This window comes from Morone saxatilis, unplaced genomic scaffold (assembly GCF_004916995.1).
Source record: "Morone saxatilis isolate NCDOM2014 unplaced genomic scaffold, NCSU_SB_2.0 Contig3, whole genome shotgun sequence".
NCBI classification, from domain to species: domain Eukaryota; kingdom Metazoa; phylum Chordata; class Actinopteri; family Moronidae; genus Morone; species Morone saxatilis.
Window position 1 is genome coordinate 5,346,842 of NW_023339873.1, and position 23,354 is coordinate 5,370,195.

Sequence of the window (23,354 nt, forward strand, 5' to 3'; positions counted from 1 at the left end):
GGAGAGTCGCAGATACAGGATCCTGTTGCTGCGTTCAGGGACTGCTCGGAAAATCTGACGTCTCAACAGAAAACAAAAAACAAAAAACAATACAGTGCGAAATGTCTAATAAACTGTTTTAATTGTGAAGTAATTACAACATAGAGCATATAATAACAGTTGTATTAATCGTTATACATCTAGAGAATTGCTTAATTCAGTTTATTTTTTTTTTAAACACAATCATTCAACCTCATCTGCTTATGCTATCTTTTCTACTTTTGCACTCTGCATGATGATAAGATGTAAAATGTACCTTTATGCTTATTCTCTTATTCTGTGTATGTACAGTGAGAGCAATGTAAACTGGCCAATAAGAGTGATTCTGATTGTGCATAATATTCAGTTATTGTAGGTTATTCCAGTGGTTCCCAACCTTTTTCCTTAAGGGACCATTTTTCTATCATTGAGTAAACTGACTTAGAGACATATTTTATGGATATTTCATATTATATTCAATGCATAACAATAACAACACAGAACAAAACTGATAAACTGTACAATAAACCCAAATAGTGAACACAGTAACTGCAGGAAGTTTGAGTAAAACAAGTGATTAGGATTAATTTGATCAGATTATTTCCTGGTTTTTTTACACAATTCTGTCTGTATTATAAGGGCTTTGTTTTTGTCTTCTCATTGATCTATTAGCTCTTTGGTTGTTTTACCTGCACACTTACATGCACAGGACAAGTTCAGTAGAGAGAGATGACTCTGTGAATATAACTTGTGTTCAGGTCTTCAGAGTTTATATGGTAAATAATTAACATTAAAAATAACAATGCGATTTTGTTTTCTACTCAGAAATGAATAAAATGCTAGCCCTCCTGTGTATATTTATTAAGGCGACCCCTGTGAAGCTTTGGCGACCCCTAGTGGAGGTCCCGAAACCCAGGTTGGGAACCACTGGGTTATTTTTACACATCAATTTGTTTGCATCATAAACTGCTTATAGTAGCAGTTTTGTGTTTCAGTCCATGAATTTCACAAGGAACAACAAACAATGTGACATCCCCAGTCCTTAGTGGGGGAAACCTGAGGAACTATGTTACTTTTTACTCCACTTCCTCTACATGAAAGCTACAGTTAGTAGTTACTTAATAGATACCCAGAATGACCAAATAAAAGATAACACATAGTTATATTAATAGCTACAATCAACCCCACCTAGGCCAGCGACAACATTAAAATGCTGCTTACATCCTAATCCTGTAATATAACTTGGACAGAGACTATTTTGCATGCAAAGTGGGATGTTCTACTGTACTTTTACTTAATTAAAATTGTGACTTTTATGCTGTATTTTTCTTATTTTTGCTAAACTATTCTACTTTTAAATCGATACAGCTCCATTGTGGTGGAGGAAGTACTCAGATCTTTTACTCTAGTCAAATACTACACTGTAAAATCATGCATTCAAAATCTAACTTGAGTAACAGCACATTAGTATTAATAGTTAAATTTACTTAGAAGTATCAAAAAAGTGCTAATTATGTACAACACTGTCCCCTGTGACAGTCTGGTGGTATATTAACAAATTGTGTATTTTTATTAGCATTTTTCTTGTACAGTGGGTTTAGGTGGAGCAAAATTACTTTAAATTATATTGGGTAGTTGTACAATATAAAGCTAAACTATAACAATGTATAGTATTTCATAATATACGTTTTGTATGATAATTCTTAATATTCAAAGTAACTATTAACTAAAATTGTAGCTGTGTAAAAAAAATCCCTAAAAAAGTAGTAGAGTTAGAAGTACAAAGCAGAATAAAATGAACATAGTCAAGAAACTACAAAAAGTACTTCCAGAGGTGGAAGTACTTTTTTACTTGAACTGAACCATTGCTGTACGGATATTTACGATGGTCCCCGAAGGCAGCATCTGTTCCAATGTCTTTGTAATTACCGCCACCTACCGGTAAGAGCCGGGAATGTACTTCCAGCCTCGACGAAAGGGACTTTATACCAATTACAGCACCCATACTTAACATACTCTGCGGCTGCACTCATTTGAACACAAAAACACGGTGAACCACATTCATTTTTTCCGCATTATCAAACTACTGCTGCTGCTTCACATCAAGTGGGAACAACAGACAACAGCGCCCCCTGTCTGCACGTATGAACCGCCCTCCCTGCATCGAGCTGGGAATAAAAAGCTCCATCATCCTCCTGCGATACGAGCATCGTTTTTGGCGGAGCTAGGGCATCTTCCCAACCCCCCCCCTCCCCAACCGACACCCATGACTACCGACTAGGGTCGCTGGTTAACGGACAAACAGAGGGATATAAGGACAGTAACATGGCGAAACACCGCAAAGACAGAGACAGCTGGGGTGAGTGTACGTACAGCATTTGATATTTCATGCTTTCCTTGACGCACATTTTTTTATTCCTGTCGAGGCGAGGGTGTAAGCAATGCAGCCACTTACATGTTTATCCTACACTCCACCATTAAAGGCTTGTTTTCCTCTCGACAAAAAAAATGTGTGTATTTATTGTGATGCTAATATTAATATTAGTAATATTACCGGTGGTGAGAAATACACCGTTTTTTCTCTCGTTTGTCACTGCTTGGATATCGGTCAATCAAACCTATGCGAAAAGGCATTTAAAGACGTGTTATCCCATTAATACCTGTGGTGAAAGATGTAAAGCATACAGGGGATACTCTGTTGGGGCGGTTCAGGCCCCAAAAAAGGCCCGAGAATAACCTTCTGCTTTTTATTGTGTTTATCACACTGAGCCTCTTATGGTGGTCTATGGGTGGCATCTGGCATCAAATGATGTAATAATGCATCAGTAAACAGCTTGTCACAATTCTCATCACCACCATCTTTTGAACTTATAATTACTGCTATGATCATGATCACCTCCACCACTATGATTATGATGATAACCAGCATCCTAATTGTCACTGGCATCCCTCTATGGCCCATGTTAACTTTAAAATACAGGCCTGCAAGGGAGGGAGGAGGGAGGGAATGACTGTATCAAGGTTGAGGGGGAAAAAAAATGCTGCTGTGTGTCATTTGAGAGTTTATCTGCTCTGACCCACTTTGAGCAGACAGTGCTTCTGACGTCTTCGGTTGTTTTGAGGGCAGCAGCAACATGATCAGGTTAACCGTGCAGGCTTGTGCCGGGCCCCGGCCGAGGCCTTTCTGCAGGAGACTGTGAAGTCAGACTGACAGCCCTCTTCAGGCCTGAGAGGAAACCTTGGATGATTCCTCCTTAAATTATTCACCGTGCATTCTTGGCACCACTGCATAAATCTTTTAGCAGGCCCCCAAAATTATTTCCCCACTACTCCTTAATCTGTCACACTGCTTTTGTGCGACTTGCACGCTTAATTTGCAATTACATCCTTTAAAATTCACTATCACAGCCGCAACAGATCGGAGAGAGCGATGTTGTGTGAGGATTTATGTCTCCTGCAGAATGTACATTATCAGGCACAAGTTTGTTGTGGCGTGAAAAGCGTACGTTACACTGACGGGGATTTTGGAAGCTAAAAGCTCTGCATCAGGAGGGTCATGCAGCCTCGCACGCTCTACATGAGACAGCAGTGATTGGAAACACACTGAGTCACTGCCTGGAAAGTTCCGGAAAAAAGCTCTGAATGCACATGATCTCACTGGATGCAAACAGATGGGATGGATAGCATGGCGTGATTCATTATTAGTATTAACAAGCTTTCAGGCGATGATATTGATCTAGGGCTAACAGGAAGGAATAATGGACTCAACCTTCCTGTTGGCTCGCCTAATGGACCACTGAGTTTGACTCTCGCTGCTGTGAATAAGTTCTGTTCACTCACTCACATAACAGCATTTGAGTTGACTTTCCAGAGCCAATCACAAGTAGTTATGTAGACAAATATCAGCAGGCAAAATACTTCTAATCTTTATGCATGAAAACATGTTAAAGGTATAAAATATGTTTAATTTTCCCCTCTTCTCCAGAGCACTCGACATTAGTTAAATCTCCCCCCCCCCCTTTGTCTTGTCCTCCAGGGTCCCTCAGTGACAAAAATGTCTATGACTGGAGCTCGGAGGAGGAGGAGCCGGACGGACGAGCCCGGCCCGTGCAGGTGCTGCTGGTCAAAGATGACCACACCTTCGAGCTGGATGAGGCGGCGCTGAGCCGCATCCTGCTGGCGGAGGAGGTCCGAGACCGCGAGGTGGTGGCCATCTCTGTGGCCGGAGCTTTCCGCAAGGGCAAGTCCTTCCTCATGGACTTCATGCTGCGTTACATGTACAACCATGTAAGTATCTGGGTCTGTGCAGGTGATGATTTTGGATCTGAAGTGTGACTCTAACTTTTTTTTTTCTGCTGATCGAAGGTAAACTTAGAAATGTGATGACTGCAGTTTGACTTTTGTATATTGGGATATATGGGGGAAGCAGAACCAGAAATTTTCTACTGAGGCTGCCAATAGCTGATATTTTGCTGATATTCTATTTTCATGGTAAAGATAATATTTCTTCTCTTAGAGTAATTTAGCCCATTATTAGATATTTAATAACAGGATGCAGTACATACATGAAAGAAAAAGAGGAATGAAATATAAATACAATCTGGTTTTAGACTCCATTGCTGAAGTTAAGGGGATGTCCATTATATTATTGGTGCATGCATGTATTCTAGTGTATACTTTTTCATTTTGATTCTTAAATATTGTGACAGCTACATAAACAATGTAGATTCAGTACAAACAAAAGCAGCAGACCACCTACTGACCAAATAGCCCTCATTTAATTAAAAACAGTATGAGATATTTGAACCGTTGAACCAACCCTTCTGATCCCGTTGCGCTCAGGCTTCTGAAACCTGGCTCGGAGATGCAGACGCGCCTCTGACCGGCTTCTCCTGGAGGGGGGGCTCGGAGAGGGAGACCACTGGGATCCAGATCTGGAGTGAGGTCTTCCTGGTGGACAAACCAGACGGAAGAAAGGTGAATTCTGGGACTGTAGACCCTTCTGTAGACTATTTCAATGCAACCAGGGACAATGTAACATAATTAAATATGACACAGATACTTTATTAACTTGGGCTGGTGGAAGCCTTAACTTGCTTTGCGTAGGATGCAGCATTGGTATATATTACTGTACAAAGCCTTTCTGGGCAGATTACCAATGTGCTCTAAGTTTGTATTTGTACATATTACTTACACTCTTACATCCAACAGTAGGCTCGGCTTAAAGGTGCCAACAGTCGGGAAAAAGGAGTATTTTACTATGATCCTCGGTCTTGGAATGACCTGCAGTTTAGACTCAATCTAACCTCCTTCTGTCAATTAATTTCTTTGTTTTATGTGTGGAAATAAGCTTTTATCCTGTATTGTAATCTTTTGTTTTGTAATATTTTGTATGAATGTAAGTGGCAAGCGCTTGAGGTAAAGCTTCGCTGCTTTCTTGGCCAGGACACCACTGACAAAGAGATTTTATGTCAACAGGTTAAATTAAAAAAAAAGCATTTTTTGGCATTTAAAAACCACTGGATGCTTTTATGCCTGCGTCTCTCATCTTTAGTTGTGACAGAAGGTAGCAGTAAAACAAGCAAAAAGCCAGGGTGCTACTGGTTGTCAGCTTCAAATCTGATTTATTGTACTTATGTTATTTTTGGGCCATTTTAAGATCTTTTATTTATTTAAATCTTCATTCAAAACCAAACCAACTAGCTGTTGAGCTCAGAGGTTCCTCCCTTCATTTTCAACACCCTAATCCCCCTCACAAAGGAAGCATGCTACAGACTACCTTGCAGCAGAGGTCAGTTTCTATGTCTGTTTCATTACACAGGTCGCTGTATTGCTAATGGACACCCAAGGCACGTTTGACAGCCAGTCGACGCTGAGGGATTCAGCCACTGTGTTCGCACTGAGCACCATGATAAGCTCCATGCAGGTACAGTGACTTTCACCCTTCTGACCCTTTACTTTAGTTATTAGCATATTTATGTAAATGAATGAATGGATAAAGGTTTGCATTTTCAGCCATGGTCGGCCTGCACACCACTGCGGTTCAAACTATAAATATATCAACACTTTTGGATGGATTGAAGTTAATTTAATGCAGTTGGTGACATTCATGGTTCCCACACATTGAATCCTAATAGGTTTGGTGATCCCCTGACATTTCCTCTAGCCCCACCACGAGGTTGACATTTGTAGTTTTGAGTGAAATATCTCTATTAGATGGATTCCCATGAACTTTGGCACACATTCATGTCCCCCTTTAGGGTGAATTGTATTCACTTTGGTAATTCCTTTATTTTACACCTACCACCATCATCAGGTTAAAATTAGTTACTAAAATACTTTGGTTTATGACCAAATACCAGCTTTTTCACCGTTACTTGACAAATTTAAACATTATACCTGCTAAACATCAGCATGTCAGCATTGCCAGTGTGAGTATGTTAGCATGCTGATGTTAGCATTTAGCTCAAAAGACAAACAAAGCACAGCATCACAGGGCTGCTAGCATTACTTAAGATCAGGGGTCTCCAACTCAAATTAGCTTGGGGCCACAGCTTGTATTGTCATAGGAGGGCCACTGCAACATTGAAGTACTACAAGAAAGTGCAATATTTAGAAAGTATTTCCATTACTTGTACACTTGTACATTGTACATAACAAAAAAATGCAAACAGCAGTTTCTTCACATTTTAGGATAATTGTTTAATATCATCTTTGTTGCAACAACAAATGAAGACTAGAAACATAAGATTATATTATATTTATTACATCCTGTCGGAGGGATGGGGGGCGAAGGGCAGTTTGAGACCCCTCCTTGTGACATTTAGTCTTGTTTTATTCTTTGACAGTTGTGTTTCTTTGTTTTTACACCAGACTGACTTTATTAAATAGATGCACTACATACTTCCATTAAATGTGAATGAATGGCCTTTTTCAGGTTTACAACATCTCACAGAATGTACAAGAGGACGACCTTCAGCATTTGCAGGTAACACCGTCAAGTGTCAACACTACTAATGCATAACTGAGAGCTAAAAGAGCAAGAGAGGTCCAGGTTTAAAACCTATTGCCAGTTGTAAATATCATTTTAACATTTTATTCAAATGACTATGGTTCTTAATCCCAACATTTCACATCCTCCCTGATTTCGTCTCATCCATCTTATTTCAGCTTTTCACCGAGTACGGCAGACTAGCTATGGAGGAGACTTTCCTTAAACCATTCCAGGTACTGTATATCATTTTCACATGCTGGAAGGATTTGCAGCAGTGTGCTGATTACATCCAAATGTCAGCAAATGACATTTAAAAATTATTACTGGTCGTTTTTTCTAAGCATCTTGAAATATTGGACTGAGGTTACGTAAGGAAGTTTAGTGAGAAATGGAAAGTTCGAATCGAAAGGATTTGAAAGTGAACAACTGTCAGGTGTTCAAACTGACCATATATGTACAGTATCAGATATCATTACTAAGATTTTAATGGTAGCTTTTTTTTTTGTAAGTCCATGATTTTCCTCGTTCGAGACTGGAGCTTTCCGTATGAGTTTCCCTACGGACAGGAAGGAGGCATGAAGTTCCTCGAGAAGAGGCTGAAGGTCAGTTGTCGTTGTTATTTCAGCTTTCTCTGCTGTGATGTTGAATGTCTCACGGATAACGTACATTAAACGTATATTTGTGGTGTAGATCTCAGAGAACCAGCATGAAGAGCTGCAGAACGTGCGTAAACACATCCACTCCTGCTTCACCAACATCTCCTGTTTCCTGATGCCTCACCCTGGCCTCAAAGTTGCCACCAACCCACACTTTGATGGGAGAATTACAGGTACACTTCCTCTGTCTCACATTTTATCCAGTCTTTCATAAATAGAATTGTTTCTTGTCAAAAGTTTCTGATCTTGAGTGAAAATCAGGTTTGAAATGGAGGCATTTAAAGGACCAGTGTGTAGAATTTAGTGGCATTTAGCGGTAAAGTTGCAGATTGCAACCAACTGAATACCGCTCGCTGCTTTTCAATACACAGGATTTACAGAATATAAACTACATAAAACTATTTTAGTAACACTAGAGATGGCAATGTGTGTCTGCCACTTTGGCAGAGCAAATGTTAGCATGCAAATATTCTGAGCTAAACATTACCTGCTAATCATTAGCATGTGAGCATGGCTGTAGACTCGATAGAAAGTAAATTCGAAGAAATTTGAATGAGGTCAGTTAGGGAATAAGTGAGTGGAGGTAGTACACAAATGTGCTCTTCAAATCAACTTACTAAAATGTATGAATAATGTGTAAGAAATAAAAATAAATGTATGGAATTGTATGAATGCAGTATGGTTCAGACTCAACAGGTTGCAAAATATAACTCATCACATACATATATCTACATATCTAAACAACTACTTGAATTTTAGAGGTGAAACAAGTATAAATACACAACCACACAGCCGGTGCAGGGTTGAGTCTGTATGAATTGTGCAGGAGCAGGTGGTGCACTGGAGCTTTTGAGAAACAGCACCCGGGGGAGAACAAGCTGTTGTGCGTCTGACTGTTCGCTGCTCTGAATTGCTGATCTTTCCCATTTATTTCTTGGACTACCACCAGAAACTGAATATAACAGAGCAAACACTGTTGAATTTCAGCACAGACTGTACACACTCACCAGCCGTTGCCTCTCCTCCCCGTCTAGAGATTGATGGCGATTTCTTGAACAACCTGAAGGTTCTGGTCCCGTGGCTTCTCAGTCCTCGTAACATCGACGTGAAGGAGATCAACGGCAGCAAAATCACCTGCAGAGGACTGCTGGAATACTTCAAGGTCAGAACAAAGGACCGTGTTAACATGAAACACAACACTGTACCTTACAATACATTACAATATAATATAATAATATAAGTATTGTCCTTTTATTCTGTATATTAGTAACTGTTAAACTCAATTGTGACTAAATCCAACATATTTATATTATTTGATGATTAACCAGTTCTGTTACTTTAAACGTTTGTTGTCATTCTTTTGTTTATTTCAGGCGTACATCAAAATCTACCAAGGTGAGGAGCTGCCACATCCAAAATCCATGCTGCAGGTACTTTTTTTGTCTTTACCTTTATTACTTTTGTGTTAGAGCACTTTAAAGTTACAGTTTATGTTGGGTATATATGGTATTATGTACCCTAAATTTGGAGTTTATTTGTATACAGTATATTAATGTTATCTGAAATGCACCAACACACTGAGAGAAGAAGTAGCTCTCAGTAATGCCAACTAGAACTGATGATGTATATGTTAAATAATTTGACATATAAAGATTATTTAACCTATATGTTCTTTAAAATGTTATTTGTTTAAGAAAGCCGACTTCTAATTACTTTTGCATTATAATTGCTGCACAGTCCACATAGAATATTGGTTGGGCTCTACGATATATGTTTATTATTTAAACAGTATTCTAGTTTTTTGGATTTTTGCTAATCTAAGCATCTGTTCTTGTACTTCTGCTGCTATTTTCCTGTGTAGGATCGATAAAGTTAATCTTATATTGTCCTATCTTATATTACCTATTAATAAATAACAATTATCTTGAATAAATGATCACTATAATTTCTTTTGCATCCTCTCAGGCCACAGCAGAGGCGAATAATTTGGCAGCAGTAGCTGCTGCAAAGGATCTGTACAACAAGAAAATGGAGGAGGTGCGTGAAAACTTAAACAGGATTTTGAAATAAATCCCAAACTGTCAACTGCAGTCTAATCCCTCCTCCCTCTTTTTCTTCTTCTTCTTCTGCTTCGTCATTGTGTTTCCAGGTCTGTGGGGGTGACCGGCCCTTCCTAGCCCCCAGCGAGCTGCAGGCCCGACACAGCGCCATCAGAGAGGAGGCCCTGCAGGTGTTTCGGGGTGTGAAGAAGATGGGAGGCGAGGAGTTCAGCCGCCGCTACCTGCAGCAGCTGGAGGGAGAAATCGACGAGGTGTTTGTCCAGTACATCAAGCACAATGACTCCAAGAACATTTTCCACGCAGCCCGCACGCCGGCCACTCTGTTCGTGGTCATCTTTGTCATGTACGTGGCTGCGGGCATCACAGGCTTTGTGGGCGTGGACATCATTGCCAGCCTGTGTAACATGATCCTGGGTCTGGCACTGATCACTCTCTGCACCTGGGCCTACATCCGGTACTCCGGGGAATATCGAGAACTCGGCGCCGTCATCGACCAGGTGGCTGGTGCACTGTGGGACCAGGTAATTCAATGAACGATATAAACAATAATGAAGTCGAGAACAAATCCGTCCATCTGTCTAACTTAATCAATATTTGAATCAAGTTCAAGTTCGCTTTATTAATAATGCAAAATCACAAGCAGGAGTCTTTGCACACTGTACCGAAAACAAAAAAAACTGTGTATGTAGACAAGTCCACATACAGATGCACACAATGTACAGATTAAGTTACATTTTCCCTCTCAAATGTTGTATTTGAGAATAAGTATCCATTTACAACGCGGTCTTCAGACACCAAAACATGGAAATGAACCAAAATATTAGCAGAAATTAACACATCAACAGCAAAAAGAAGTTTACAGTTAACTGCACAACATGTAAAACTAAGAAGAGCCTCAGGTCTTGTACAAATAGTGGTGCCAATCTGTGAAGAGTGAAGAATTTATCTTATATGGTGAAACATTTTTATAATTTTAAAAGAAGACTGTAGCACACAATCTATTCTACATGTATGGCTGTACACTTATTTCATTATTGATCAATAGATTAGTCTATATATTGTCACAATAAATAGATTTCTTCAGGTTGTTTGTTTTGGCTAAAAATCAACAGTCCCAAACCCAAATGTCGCTTTATAACAATATAAAACAAAAATCCTCACATTTGAACAGCTAAAACTTGTAAATCTTTGGCATTTCTATTGATAAATGATCATTTTCTGCTAATCGGGTAATTTATTAATAAACTAATCCTTTCAGTTCTTTCTAGATGTTATAAATAAATTGGATTTCAGTATTGTCCCATCTGAAAATGGAACAAATTATGTCTATTTACCACTGAAAACAGATTTACTCACAATGGATGAAGAGGAATCAAAAACTGTTTGACTTTAAGGTCACTTTCATCATTGTCTATTCTGAATACTTTCTCAGTTAATCAATTTCCCAAATACTAATTCAAATTACTTGATTGAGTCCAAATTCCAAATAAATTGCTGTGTATTTTAGCCATTTTTGTTAAGTTGAGGCCGTTTAATTTTATAGGAACTGACTAATCGATTAATCAACTAAACCAGAATGCACCAGGTACAGTAGAGACAAATACTAGTACACAACTTTATACACAATATAGGTGACGCAGTATCTTTAAACCACTAGAGGGCATCAATCTCCTTTAAATCAGTGGCAGAGAGAATGAATCCAGATCATCACAGCAATAATGAACATGCTTTATGTCATATACTGTATGGATATATGTGCTCACACTTTATATATGTTTTTCTTTTTAATGCCGCTGCAGGGAAGCACAAATGAGGTAAGTGGATCCAAGTGTGAATGTTTACAAAGGCAGGGACAGCAAGAGCGTTTTTTAGGGAGTGTGTTGATGGGCTCAAGTTTCCTCAAAATGATTACGTTCATAAAAATAGTTACCTCCGTATAATTTAATGATAATGACAAGGTCATGTCACGCCCTGCGCTGCTGAAACGCAGCCTGCTGTTCACTGTTGGTGTTCAGTAGGAGACTTTGGACAGCAGAGGGGGACAGGTGACCTTAAATTATTCTTCTTCTTCTATTCAGATTCGTTCATGCTGTCATACCAAATACATGCAACCAATTATTTTGACAGTATGACAGTAGCTAAATAGAATATAGTATATTAACCTTTATTCATTTAGATCCTCACAGCAATATAGGCAAACATATGCAAATATGTTGAACTTTGTGTCACTTTATTGGCTATTTTCATCACCATTACCCATCCACATAGCTCCTAAAATTGCTCATCTGCATCCCTACCCTGACATTATCTTAAGTGATCTTTGGGAGTTAAATTCTCCGCCTGTAAACACGTCTCCCGTCTCCGCTCCGCAGGCTCTCTACAAGCTGTACAATGTAGCGGCCAATCACAGGCACCTGTACCACCACGCCTTCCCTGGGCACCAGGTGGATGAGGTTGCCGAGGAGCAGGACAAGAAGAGGGACTGATTAGATAAGACAGAGTACAGCAGGGACTTCCTGGTGATGGACAAGAGGAAGAGGAGGAGGAGGAACATCCTCACTCATCAGGCACTCTTTTATTCTGGTATTGGCTGATGCTGCCCACCAATACATCCACTACTTTAAACCTAATAATGGACTGTATAATGTTCACGTATAGGCAATGTCAGAGCATCTCCTCAGCGGGTGCTTGCTTTCAAGCGATGGATGCCATTTATCATTGTCTCTCACTTTTTTTGTCTGTGGAAAAAAAAAAATAGCACCTGTACAGATACTGTAGGCACTCTGCCAGAGGAGACCTCGGCATATCCAACCTCCAGTCAGCTGTTGATTTTATATCAGACGGGTTTTTTTCTTTTCCATCATTTGTCACCGACAATGATTTTTCGAAGTATAGCCAAATCTGTGAAATTCCCATTTGTGACGATCGTTCTGTTCTTTGAAGTTTAGTGCTGTTTATAAGAAACAATATCTATGATCTGCGATGTTTGAAAGCCAAAATATGTACTGTATGTTAAATAATGAAGCGTTACAAGCATCATCAGCATGGTAAATGGTCAATGTCTGTCATCTTTAAGCTCTAAAACCAGGTATACTTTATAAAAAATTTAGTTTTAATGGTTGTGACAAAGTGGTATTGTGCCATAACATGTAAAAAAAAAAAAAAAATGATTTCACATCTACTGCAGCCTGGCTACATGCAGACACTCGATGGCACATTTATTAGTTGTATGCAGTATGTTTTGTTTTGGAGGTTGGTGTTACTTTTCTGGATCAGGGAGTTGCTTTGTGCTGACATATTCTTTCAAATAGGAGCACTGGGTGGAAAGGCAAAAACAGATCAAAGTTTACACAACATAGCTGACATTATCTTTCACTTTGTAGTCCGCTTGCAGTTTTGTAATTTACGCAGCGTCCCAGTGATCCTCTATATATGTGTTTGGTCTTTGAGGTTGAGGGGAAAGAGTGTGTTTGGTTTCCATTGTGATGTAGAGGTGGTGGGTGAAACCATTGTTGTGTTTTTCTCTCTGAATGTTCGAGCAAATCCGAGGAATGTAGCTATTCTGTGGCCACTGAGGAATCAAAGCTAGTTGTTATTAGGCGGGGCGACAGGCCCGCTTTGGAAAAGAATCCTCATTCCACATCTCTTTCATCATCTTCACACACTTAAGTTGAATCATCTGTAACAAAAAAAAGAAAAGAAAAGAAATGAAACTGTTGCATGGTGAAAGAGGCCAGGCCCAGACTTTTTGTGTTCCCCAAAAACAGCTTGCATTGTAAACAAAAGGCTTGTATTGGTGACAGCACTTTTTGGTGTTTGAATACTTTGGCTTAGTAGACTGTTACTGTACATTTGTATAACTGTGGTCATTGTTTTTAGCTCATTGAATAACCCCCAATCATAGATCTCACTGTAATACTGTCTGCATCACTTACAGCTGCAGCACTGAACTGTTTTCTTTCCATGTAGATCTGGTCACCAACAGTACAGGAACACTGTCATGCATATTTAGCAAGTTTATACTGAGGTTTGACCTCAAGGGTTGAAAATTTAAAGGCACTGCAGCAGAGTGGCTTCTTGAGTCTTCCACAATGTATAATCAACATCAGTGAGGCCTTCACACAAAGATCCATCTAAGTCCAGTTTAAGATTCGTGAGGTTTTCAAATCCCATTTTCTTGTGTGTGTTGAAGCGCCCATTCATAAGTCAAAAAAGTAGCATTTGTTTACATTGTGTTGCGTTTACACTCCAAATTAAATAATAATTGAAGATTTAATCTGTTTAAAAAGAACGGAAAGATTGATCAGAGTTTGTTATTCTTGGATTTGACAATTCATTCCTAAAGCCGCCTCCATCAACACTTAAATCAACTCCGGATGTCGTGGGAGCCTCAGTCAAATGAATCATCCTCTTCCAAGTCAACACTGCTAAGTTTCAGCACACGCATTGCAAAATTTCAGTTACAAGGAAATAAATAATAAAGTTGGACCAAATTAATGAAAACTAGACTTTTTTTCTTTCTTTAAGACATAAAAAATACTCTGTCTTAATTTGTGTCTTATATATTCATACGTTTTCCACAAACATTTTTACTCTTTCTCCCTCATTCAAAAATCCACAAATTATGAATATGCAAATAATTCTTTGTTTTAAAAGTTTAACTGCTGGACACAAGATGTCTCCTACTTCACTGAAAAGTATATTCTCAGTGTCTGTGCACGGCAGGCTTCATGTTTTCACATCACACTTGTATAAGTTGCGTACTGGATCACGATTGGTTTCCAAACTAGTTCAAATCATTTTGTATGCACAAGTCTCACACTCAGATTTAAGGTGAGATCAGGGAGTCGTGTTTCCAATATTCACTCTCTTTTAGCTCTATTTTTGGTCTCTACCAACTCCTGAGAGAAATATCTGGCTCTTTAGCTTCCAAATGCTCCCCTATGTTCACCAGCTAGTCTCTAAATGTATCTATCTGCTGTTTGGTGCTGAGCAGGTAGTGTACGGTGGGATTTTAGAGCCAAAAATGACACAACGAGAGCGGTGAGAGTAAACCAAAACAGCAGTTGTGGCGCAGAACGTCCTCTAGAAAAGCTCAGGGAAGCATCTCTCTTTAATGAAGGTGGAGCGTTTAACCAGACATACATTAACCAAACCAAGCAGTTAGTTTTCATCCTTTAAAGGTCCAGTGCGTTACATTTAGGAGGATCTATTGGCAGGTATGTTTTCAATAGTGTATAATAATCACCTGAATATTGAATATAGGAATTGTTCTGCTGTTGTTACCTTAGATTGAGCCATTTTTATCTATAGACGCAGTGGGTCTCCGTCTATGAAGGCCGCCATGATGAACCACCATGTTTCTACAGTAGCCCAGAACAGACAAACCATTCACTGGCTTTAGATACGGCCTCTCGCTGTTTTCACGAATTTCGCAGCCACCGTAGTTTCTCCTACACACTTCACAGCCCTCATTTTCATCCTCAGATCATCGAATACTAACACAAGAAGCGTTCACTAAATCCTACATACTGGTCCTTTATGTCTTTTCTACTGTCAAACTTAAAAATATTGTTCAAAATCACTTCACATAAAACACAAATCTCAAAACCTTTGTGTCGAAGTTTGTTTTCGAGTGTGGAACAGTGACCTTGGTGGCCGTTGGGGAAAAAAAAAAAAAACACCCACTGCGACCAGTATAGTACCAGTGTTTTCCACCTTCTGCCCTCGGGGGGCAGTTAATGAGCCCATTACGGCTTTGCTTACCACAATGAGGTGATGAAGACACTGCACTAGAAAATGTATTTGGTCAAGCAACATAACGGTGAGATTTATACTTTATTGGAAGTGTTTTCAAATGGTGTTTTGTGGTTTTATAACAGAAAAGAAGACTCACTTAGTGGTTTGGTAAATGTATATCTGGTCCCATCCCTGTTAGGAGTGCAGCACACAGCCGCCTACCTGAACCTTCTCAGAGGACCTTCCAGGATCACACACAGTGGATAGGACAGTCCTGGACAGGGCTAGATGAGCTACATTAATACATTATTATAGAAATATCTTTTATAGCAGCTTTAATCATTTTACACCCGGATAATTCTGTTTCAAGCTCCGTGTGAAAGTGAGAGGCAAGTACAGTCACTGAGTGTATTTTTCTTCACTGCAGACTTTATTGCTTATGTCCTGTATTTGCAATCCACAAAATCACATATGTACAAACTGATGGCACCATTTTGAAAAGCTGTGATTGAGACCGTCTTGCATAGTGAAGGACTCATCGAAGAGAGGTTCTTAAACTTTACTCCACTGTTAGCTAATCAGGCAACCTTTGAGGACATTCAGAAATGCTAATGTAATCACTCTCATATACAAGTCCTATTAAACACTTAATTTTTGTTTTCATTTTAGATTTGGAAAGTAATAGTGTCATAAAACATTTGTCTTTTTTCACCTTAGTGAGTAAATTAATCAGAAGCCATCACCAGTCTCTGCTGGACAAAACCTCCAGCACAAACACATTTCTGAGTATCTTAAGCTGACTGATTAGTGATCAATAGAATATGCTTCAGAGAACCTGCACTTCTTCCACAGAAAATACGCATCAGTCCATCAAAAATAAGGCATTACCAAGGCAAGAAATATCCAGAAAGAATGAAACAAGGAGAGGTTGAATTGCACTTGTTTGGCATACTTAATGTGTCTTCTGAAGTGTTTTAAAGTTCCAGTAGCTTATTTATGTTTCATTATACACACACACACACACAAGAATATTCCTGACTTACAGTAATGCCAAGAGCCAAGAGATGCTCAAACCAGCGCATCAAATGTGATGCTTCATCCAACAAAGGTCTTTAAATAAAGACGTGTTTCATATCAAAACTTAAATATCTGTGAACGTTTTGGTGGATTGTCTTATAAAGGATATGTCATTAAAAAAAAAGAAAGAAGAAAAATGCACACTTTCTTTGTTTAATGTAAAGAGTGTGGTTTCGGTTTGTGAGGCTAACAAAGCAAAAGGAAAGAAAAAGTCATGAAGTATTTCAAACAGAAACAAATTAGAAGAAGCTGCCGGCCATTTTCTCCCACAGGAAAATATGACGGAGTAGCTGGTGTATACAAGACATGAGCAGACATTGTAAAAATGCTGCGCTTTATTTCATTAAAAAGGCACAATCTCAGGATGTTTTTGAACAAATATCCATAGTTTTCCGGACTCTGTTCCCCCTTAGTCTTAAAAACAGAAATCCATACAGCAATTCAGTTCTCAGGGCAGTGGCTGGAAATGGCACCACAGCCGTCTCCCCAGATGTAGTACATTATAGGTTCTTTTTCTTCATTGGAGTGTTTTTTTTTTTTCAGTCACATGGTCATTCATAAATTGAGTGTCACATGGAGGAGGGGGAGAGGAGGCCCCCCGCCAATGTGTGTCTTGACTTCCTGGCTGATATATTTGGATCAAGCGAAGGCACAGATGTGTTTGGTAAAGAGGCAATTAAGAGTCAATCATGATTTCAAAGAAAACCCTGACCGCTCCCAAACTGTGGAAACCTCAGAGAGGTGTGGCAGCGAGACGTCCCTGCTGCACATACACATCACATGTTCCCTATGAAGTTCTTGTTGGGCTGCTGGGCGTACCACTGCTGCCGCTGTTTGCGGGCCTCCACCTCCGACAGCAACGCCTGCCGGTACGCCTCGTAGGATTTGACGATGTGTTCCAGCTCCTTCATGAAGAGCAGCTTCAGCATGCCCTGATACGTGTCTAAGTCTGCCAGCTGGAACAACTCCCACTTCAAGATGTGGTCATACCTGATGAAAGGGAAGATATTCATAGTACCTTAAAAAAGGTACATTGCAAAGTGTTGGAGGAGAATGGTGCTGCGGAGCACTGTTTTGATGACTGGGTCTCTGTATTATCTGTACTTCTCATTCTCTCATTCTACTAACAATCGTTTCTAGATTGGAAAAAATCCAATAAAGATATATCAGGCAGTAGTAATATCTTTAAATAGAAACAATCTTGCTACAGATCTCTTAAATTGGTTCTTTTTCCATGGTGACACAGCATGACCTCTTACAGTTGAAATATAAACTTATCAGTGCTCTCTGGTGGAAAAACTGCATGTAATGGTGACACTGTTTCTAAATGAGCTCAAACCTAGTTTGACTAACTTTGAAACGCTGTACTGCAATTTCTGGTAAAGTCATGAGATGACATACCATATACGACAATGACATACATTTGTAATGAGCTAATCTGCTGCCCTGCTGTACTACCGAAACCTTAGTAAAAACTGTAATGGGCATCTTTTCCACAATCTAGCTGTTTAGAGACCAAAGGAGAAAATAACTGGGAGACTATTCAATCATGGAAATGACTTAGGATTGCTGCTATAATATATATATATATATATATAATAATAATAATAATAATAATAATAGTACTCACTTAAGTGGGGCACGGGCATACACCTGCAACCAGTCTGGGATCTCAGCTGTGTGGTACGGGTTAGCTGGCACCAGCACGGGCTGGTTCCTCTCTGCAGGGCGTGGCTGATAGGTCACAGGAGGAGGTAATGGTGGAGGCTGATCATAGCGAGGCACACTGGAACACACAGAGGTGATATAATATTTATACCTTATTTCATCTGGGTCAAACCAGTTTGGACAATTTAAAAGACTGACAATAAAAAAACAAAGTGCTTAAAGTAAGTGGAAGTGAAAAAATGCAGCTTTACAAAATACTAAATCTTGATGAGGTACCTTGGAGCACAGGGGTGGCGATACTGTGCCCTCTTGTTGATGTGATCCACGTAGTAGACCCCAAACTCAGCAGACTCCACCTTCTCCCAGCCCGGAGGGAGCCCTTCCCTCTCCAGAGGGTGGCTCCAGTGTGTAGTGTTAGTGTTGTGGTCAATGTAGTACTTCCTGCCACGGATGGTCCAGTCAACGGTCCAACCGCCAGGAAGGGGGAGGTCCTCTCCCGTTAGACTGGAGAGGTTCCCAAGGGACTTGGCCTGTATTCGACCTATGCCTGAGGAAAACAAACATTTCTTTTTAGAAACCTAGAGGGAGAGGGAGAGATGTCTGACCAAACATACAGCAGAGCAGCTGCCAGCAAACAGCGCCTCTGGGACAGAAAATATATTTGGGGAAATTTCTTGAAAACAACATGTGTGGGAAAATGTCATTTAAAGAGGAGGAACATCCAACATTTAAAAAAAGGTCACTCTGATGTGACAGCTGAGGACAGAGTGGGATAAGGGAGGAACCAAATGAACTTATGAATCCCTTTGACTCTGTGACGGAGCATCTCACTCTGACCGACATCATTTGATGAATGGTAGGAAATGGGAGTGTCGTTACGTTTGGACAGGAAGGCAGAGATCTCTTCATGGCCAGACATACACACAGGAGCTTTCACCGGAAGAGAACAAACCACTGAACTCCCAAACACTCTGTACGAGCAGACAGCAGAGCGGATTCATTCAACAGGTCCTGTGCTTTTTATTGGCAAATAATGTCAGTGAGGAATGTAGAGCCGACAGCTGCGTGGATGAGTTAGACTGAACGAGAACTGTCATGAATCAAAACCAATGAGCCTGGAGGGCCTCAGAAAGGCTCCAAACCGCCGGGGAACGTGCGGAGAACCAAGTATCTCAGCAAAATGGCGGCTACAATCTGATAAATTCTGCACGAGAGTGACAGCAACAGAGCTGGAGCTCTTTGCCAGCTGCTGAGTGAAGGGACGGAATGTGCGAGCGCTCCACAGAAATGCACTCCTCCTCCTCCTCCTCCACCTCATCATCATCATCATCTCTGCCCTTTTCCTCAGAAAAATGGCAGAGAGCCATACTCGCTGCAGACCTAAAGCTCAATGCATCACAAGAATTTCTGGATAATTATCAAGAGCAGACTACAATGGTGATTCAGTAGTTGTACTGAAGGAATGAGATGGGTAACTGAATTGAGTGATCAACAAAATATGAAACAGAAAAATTTGACAACACAAATGACAAATTATTCATCATTTATATTGTTTGCATTTCCCTGCATCTAAAAGTTGCAGGGATTTCTGCTCCAGGATGTTATTCCACAGACAGGGAACTTCTGCAATGTTTTAAAACAATGCTTCCAGAAATAGAAAGTAAAATGATCAGGAGACAAATGAGCTGCTAATCATGTGTTAAATGCTTATGAAAAGAACAAATGGTTAAACTACAGTGTTGGCACTGCATAGAACACAGTTTTAACCTATATTTGTACATTGATTATTAGCCAATGTTCAATTTTTACACTGCAAAAATAACACTGTCAGCTAATTGTAGGTAGACGACTCCTCCAAAACATCTCTGCAATGTAACTACACAGTGTGCCTTACCTCTGTACACAGATGATTCATAGAAGCGAGCAGTCTGAGGCTGAGACATTTGACTGCGGGCGGTCTGCAAATTGCTAGTTTGCCGGCAGAAAGATTCAGCAAACAGAGAGGTGAAAAATGCAGAGCCCCTAATGCTTGTTAAACTTCACTCTAAACAAGGCTCCATGATATGTGATAGGCGGGCCTGACAAAATACTAAACCATATACACGACGTTGACAAGCCAGCCACAAAATAAAAGGCTTTCTATCGTTTGGAGTCGGCTGAAAAATTCCTGCGATCCCCCTAAAACATTTAATCTCATGGAAATTACACACATCATAACAATGTTTACAATGTGGAGCAGTAAAACCGAAAAGAAATGACTCTTTTGAGCTCGTCAGAGACAACAAACGGCTTGCATTCCTTTCAGAGTGGCCTATGTGACCCATCCATAATACTTCTGCCATTTCAAAGCAGCAATCATGCATTAGCACAGCCACTTCAACATTTTCTTGGACTCCAAAGTTGGCCATGCTGGTCTGATTTCCCCTCAATCTCCAACATGCTCCACTTTCATACCTCAGAATTTGCAGACAAAAAACCATAAAAAGGCGGATTTTAGTCCCTTAAGAGACTATTACTGCCTGCCATGTACTTTCCAAAACAATGTGTTCACTTCAAGAATGCAATTCCTCATTCACTTTGTCACATTTTCCAATATCTTGTCACAGAGCCCTGTTTCCTTTCCTATGAGGGAGAACTCTCTAAAACCATGTTTACCTGAAGGGGGTCTGCTTGGAGCTGGGGGTGTGTGCTGTCGTGGGAGTCTCTGGAAGTTGTGCTCATTGTGCTCATAGTATCTATAGTCCTCAGGAAAGCGGTCTGGGACCCTCCTGGGCTGGCGTTGCTGATGCTGTTGGTGCTGCTGGTTGTCATAGTAAGGTTCAGAGGGGTAATAATACCGGGTGGCGTCTCCATTCTCAGACATGGGGCTCACGTCTGTGAGGAAGGACTGTGAGGAGCCTCCGTACTCGTGGGGCAGGTCTCCCAGACTGCGAGGCAGGTACGGAGGCGCTGACATGCGGTGGCTCTCTCGGCGGGCCACCTCATGAGGAGGCCTCTGCACGGGGGTACGGAGAAAACTCTTGTTGCGGGACACCACAGGCTCCCGGCTGGGTGCCACGGGGTAGGAGGGCCCCATGTCTGGTAGAGGGACCTCTGTGCGTCTGGGAATAGTGGGGCCATGACGGATGAATGAGGGCATTAGATCTGCAAGCAGGTAAACAAATCAAGCGAATATGAGTCAACGCAATGCAAAATGCCCTTAAACCTGAGTGTTGCATTCCCACTGGAGACTTTAAAACTTTACTATCTGATGTTTTCAGTGATTCTTGCACCTGACCTTTGACTACTGTGATTGTGTATGCCTGTTGTTCTCAGGTCTCTCTTGGAAAAGAGATGTTAATCTCATTGAGACTGCCTGATTCAAAAAAGATTAAATAACATAACAGTAGTAGTAAAAGTAGGCAGTGGAGTAAAGTAACCAAGTACACTCACTCAAGTACTACACTTATATAAAGTACTTGAGTATTTCCTTAGTCTGCTACATTAGGCAGATGGAAATTAAACATACAAATTCAAATGATCACGTTACAAAACATGATTTATTGTGTAGCTTTAACCTCCCAACAGTATATAATATATATATGTCGTTTATTTTAGCCCCATTTTGAACTATAATATTAAAATTCTTCCACTTAACACTTTGGCTTTAATGTATGAATAATATAGCACATTATTACACCCACAGGGGCCTTTCTGTCTGCACAGTGACTGCATTTACTTGATACTTTACTTCATTTAGCTGATAATAGCTTCCTACATTTAGGCACTTGTGTAAAAACAGTGAATGCAGTGCAATGTAGTATTTTTACAGCAGAGTATTGCTGTTTTAAGTACATATGTTTAAAACTTCTTCCACACTAAAATAACAGGTAAACCACTAACAACATAACGCATTTTAAATGTCAGTAAAAAGGCACTTTGGTAAGTCAAGAAAAGATGACAACACTCAGTTTGTACCGGACAGACAAAGCTAACTAACAACAAATCTGACTTTTTTAGTAAAAAACTCCACTGAGCATAACATCAGAAACAGTTACAAATAACAGAAAATAAAGTCGAATACGTCTTTAATCGGATATCTTTATAATATACCTGCTCATAAACACGACTCTTCCTGACGTGAACGTAGCAGGATGCATTTTAGCCAGCTAGCACTTGAAGCAACTTGTTTAAAGTTGTACAAACAAAAAAACATGCTGTTAACTGCTGCTCTTTAAGCGTACGAGCCACATTCATGTTGCATTATATCCCCACACACACACACACACTCAGTTTTCGTTAACTCTCTACTTGTTTTAAGCAGTTTAATTCACATGCAGGCTAATTGAAGCTAAACCTCCGAGCTAACTTAGCTGGCTGGCTAACAACTTGCTGCTCTTACTTCTGAGCAGCGGCGACGTTTCCTTCTTCACATACTTCCCGTGGACCTCGGCTGGTTTCGACGCTTCGTTTTTACTTTTCTTTCGTGAGAGCATAACTTCGAGGCTCGGAACACATCAACAACACGGCGCTGTAATGTCATGGCCACGACCCCTCGCCTCCGCATCCGTCCCGTTCAGTTTGCAGAGCGCGGAAAGTGAACATTGTAAAGCCTTTCTTTCCCTTTTTTCTTTTTTCCTTTAGTGAGTTTTAAGTTGGGAGTGTTTCCTCCGGAGGTCCAGTCCGGCTCTGAGCCTGGTCCTCACTGGTTACTGTACGGTCCTGCCCATCCTGTAACTCAACCTCTGCGAGCGGATACACGGATCGTGTTGACAGCTGAGCTCATTCAGTGATGTGACTCACGGTTATTAAACTCATGTGTTGTGACTCTAAACTGGGGGAGTTAGGAGCTGCAGCCATTGCACTTCTGTAGGTTCTTTAAATTAAATATATATATATCCGTTTTAAAGGGCAAAAAGTATTCAAAGTTGCAATAATACACTGAAAACAATAAGTATAAGTAGTTAGTTAGTCAAGAAAACTCATTAATCTATTCAAAAGTAATTATTACTCCCTATCAACGGTAATTAGTTACACTACTAGTACTTGTAACTAATTAAAAATTAGTAATGTTGCCCCTTCTGCCCAAAAATCAGAGTTATGACAATTAAAATCCAGTAAAATCAAAGTAATGTGAATATTTCCAACCGCTGAATATAAGGG

At 40.2% G+C, this 23,354-nt stretch overlaps 2 protein-coding genes across 8 annotated transcripts; one reads left to right on the top strand and one right to left on the bottom strand.

The window, feature by feature from the left end:
• The first annotated feature begins 16 nt into the window (after positions 1 to 16).
• On the top strand, positions 17 to 15,536 carry atl1 (atlastin GTPase 1). Of its 6 annotated transcripts, none has more exons than XM_035673489.1 (14): positions 17 to 2,383; positions 4,055 to 4,305; positions 4,861 to 4,995; positions 5,840 to 5,944; positions 6,956 to 7,006; positions 7,189 to 7,245; positions 7,522 to 7,614; positions 7,703 to 7,841; positions 8,703 to 8,830; positions 9,042 to 9,098; positions 9,634 to 9,705; positions 9,818 to 10,249; positions 11,528 to 11,542; positions 12,101 to 15,535. In XM_035673489.1, the coding sequence occupies exons 1-14, from the start codon at positions 2,344 to 2,346 to the stop codon at positions 12,212 to 12,214; spliced, it is 1,689 nt and encodes a 562-aa protein (XP_035529382.1). In that variant the 5' UTR covers positions 17 to 2,343; the 3' UTR covers positions 12,215 to 15,535. The 6 variants fall into 6 exon arrangements, with proteins under 6 accessions (XP_035529382.1, XP_035529383.1, XP_035529380.1 ...); XM_035673490.1 differs by having other exon boundaries at positions 17 to 2,377; XM_035673487.1 differs by having other exon boundaries at positions 11,528 to 15,536.
• Positions 15,537 to 15,874: 338 nt separating this feature from the next.
• On the bottom strand, positions 15,875 to 22,967 carry sav1 (salvador family WW domain containing protein 1). 2 transcript variants are annotated; one of them, XM_035673496.1, is made up of 5 exons: positions 22,594 to 22,967; positions 20,868 to 21,356; positions 18,489 to 18,759; positions 18,175 to 18,330; positions 15,875 to 17,534 (listed from the first exon to the last, which is right to left on the bottom strand). In XM_035673496.1, exons 1-5 carry the CDS (start codon positions 22,685 to 22,687, stop codon positions 17,321 to 17,323), a joined length of 1,224 nt encoding a protein of 407 aa, XP_035529389.1. In that variant the 5' UTR covers positions 22,688 to 22,967; the 3' UTR covers positions 15,875 to 17,320. The 2 variants fall into 2 exon arrangements, with proteins under 2 accessions (XP_035529389.1, XP_035529390.1); XM_035673497.1 differs by lacking the exon at positions 22,594 to 22,967 and adding an exon at positions 22,305 to 22,567.
• Between the last annotated feature and the right edge of the window lie 387 nt (positions 22,968 to 23,354).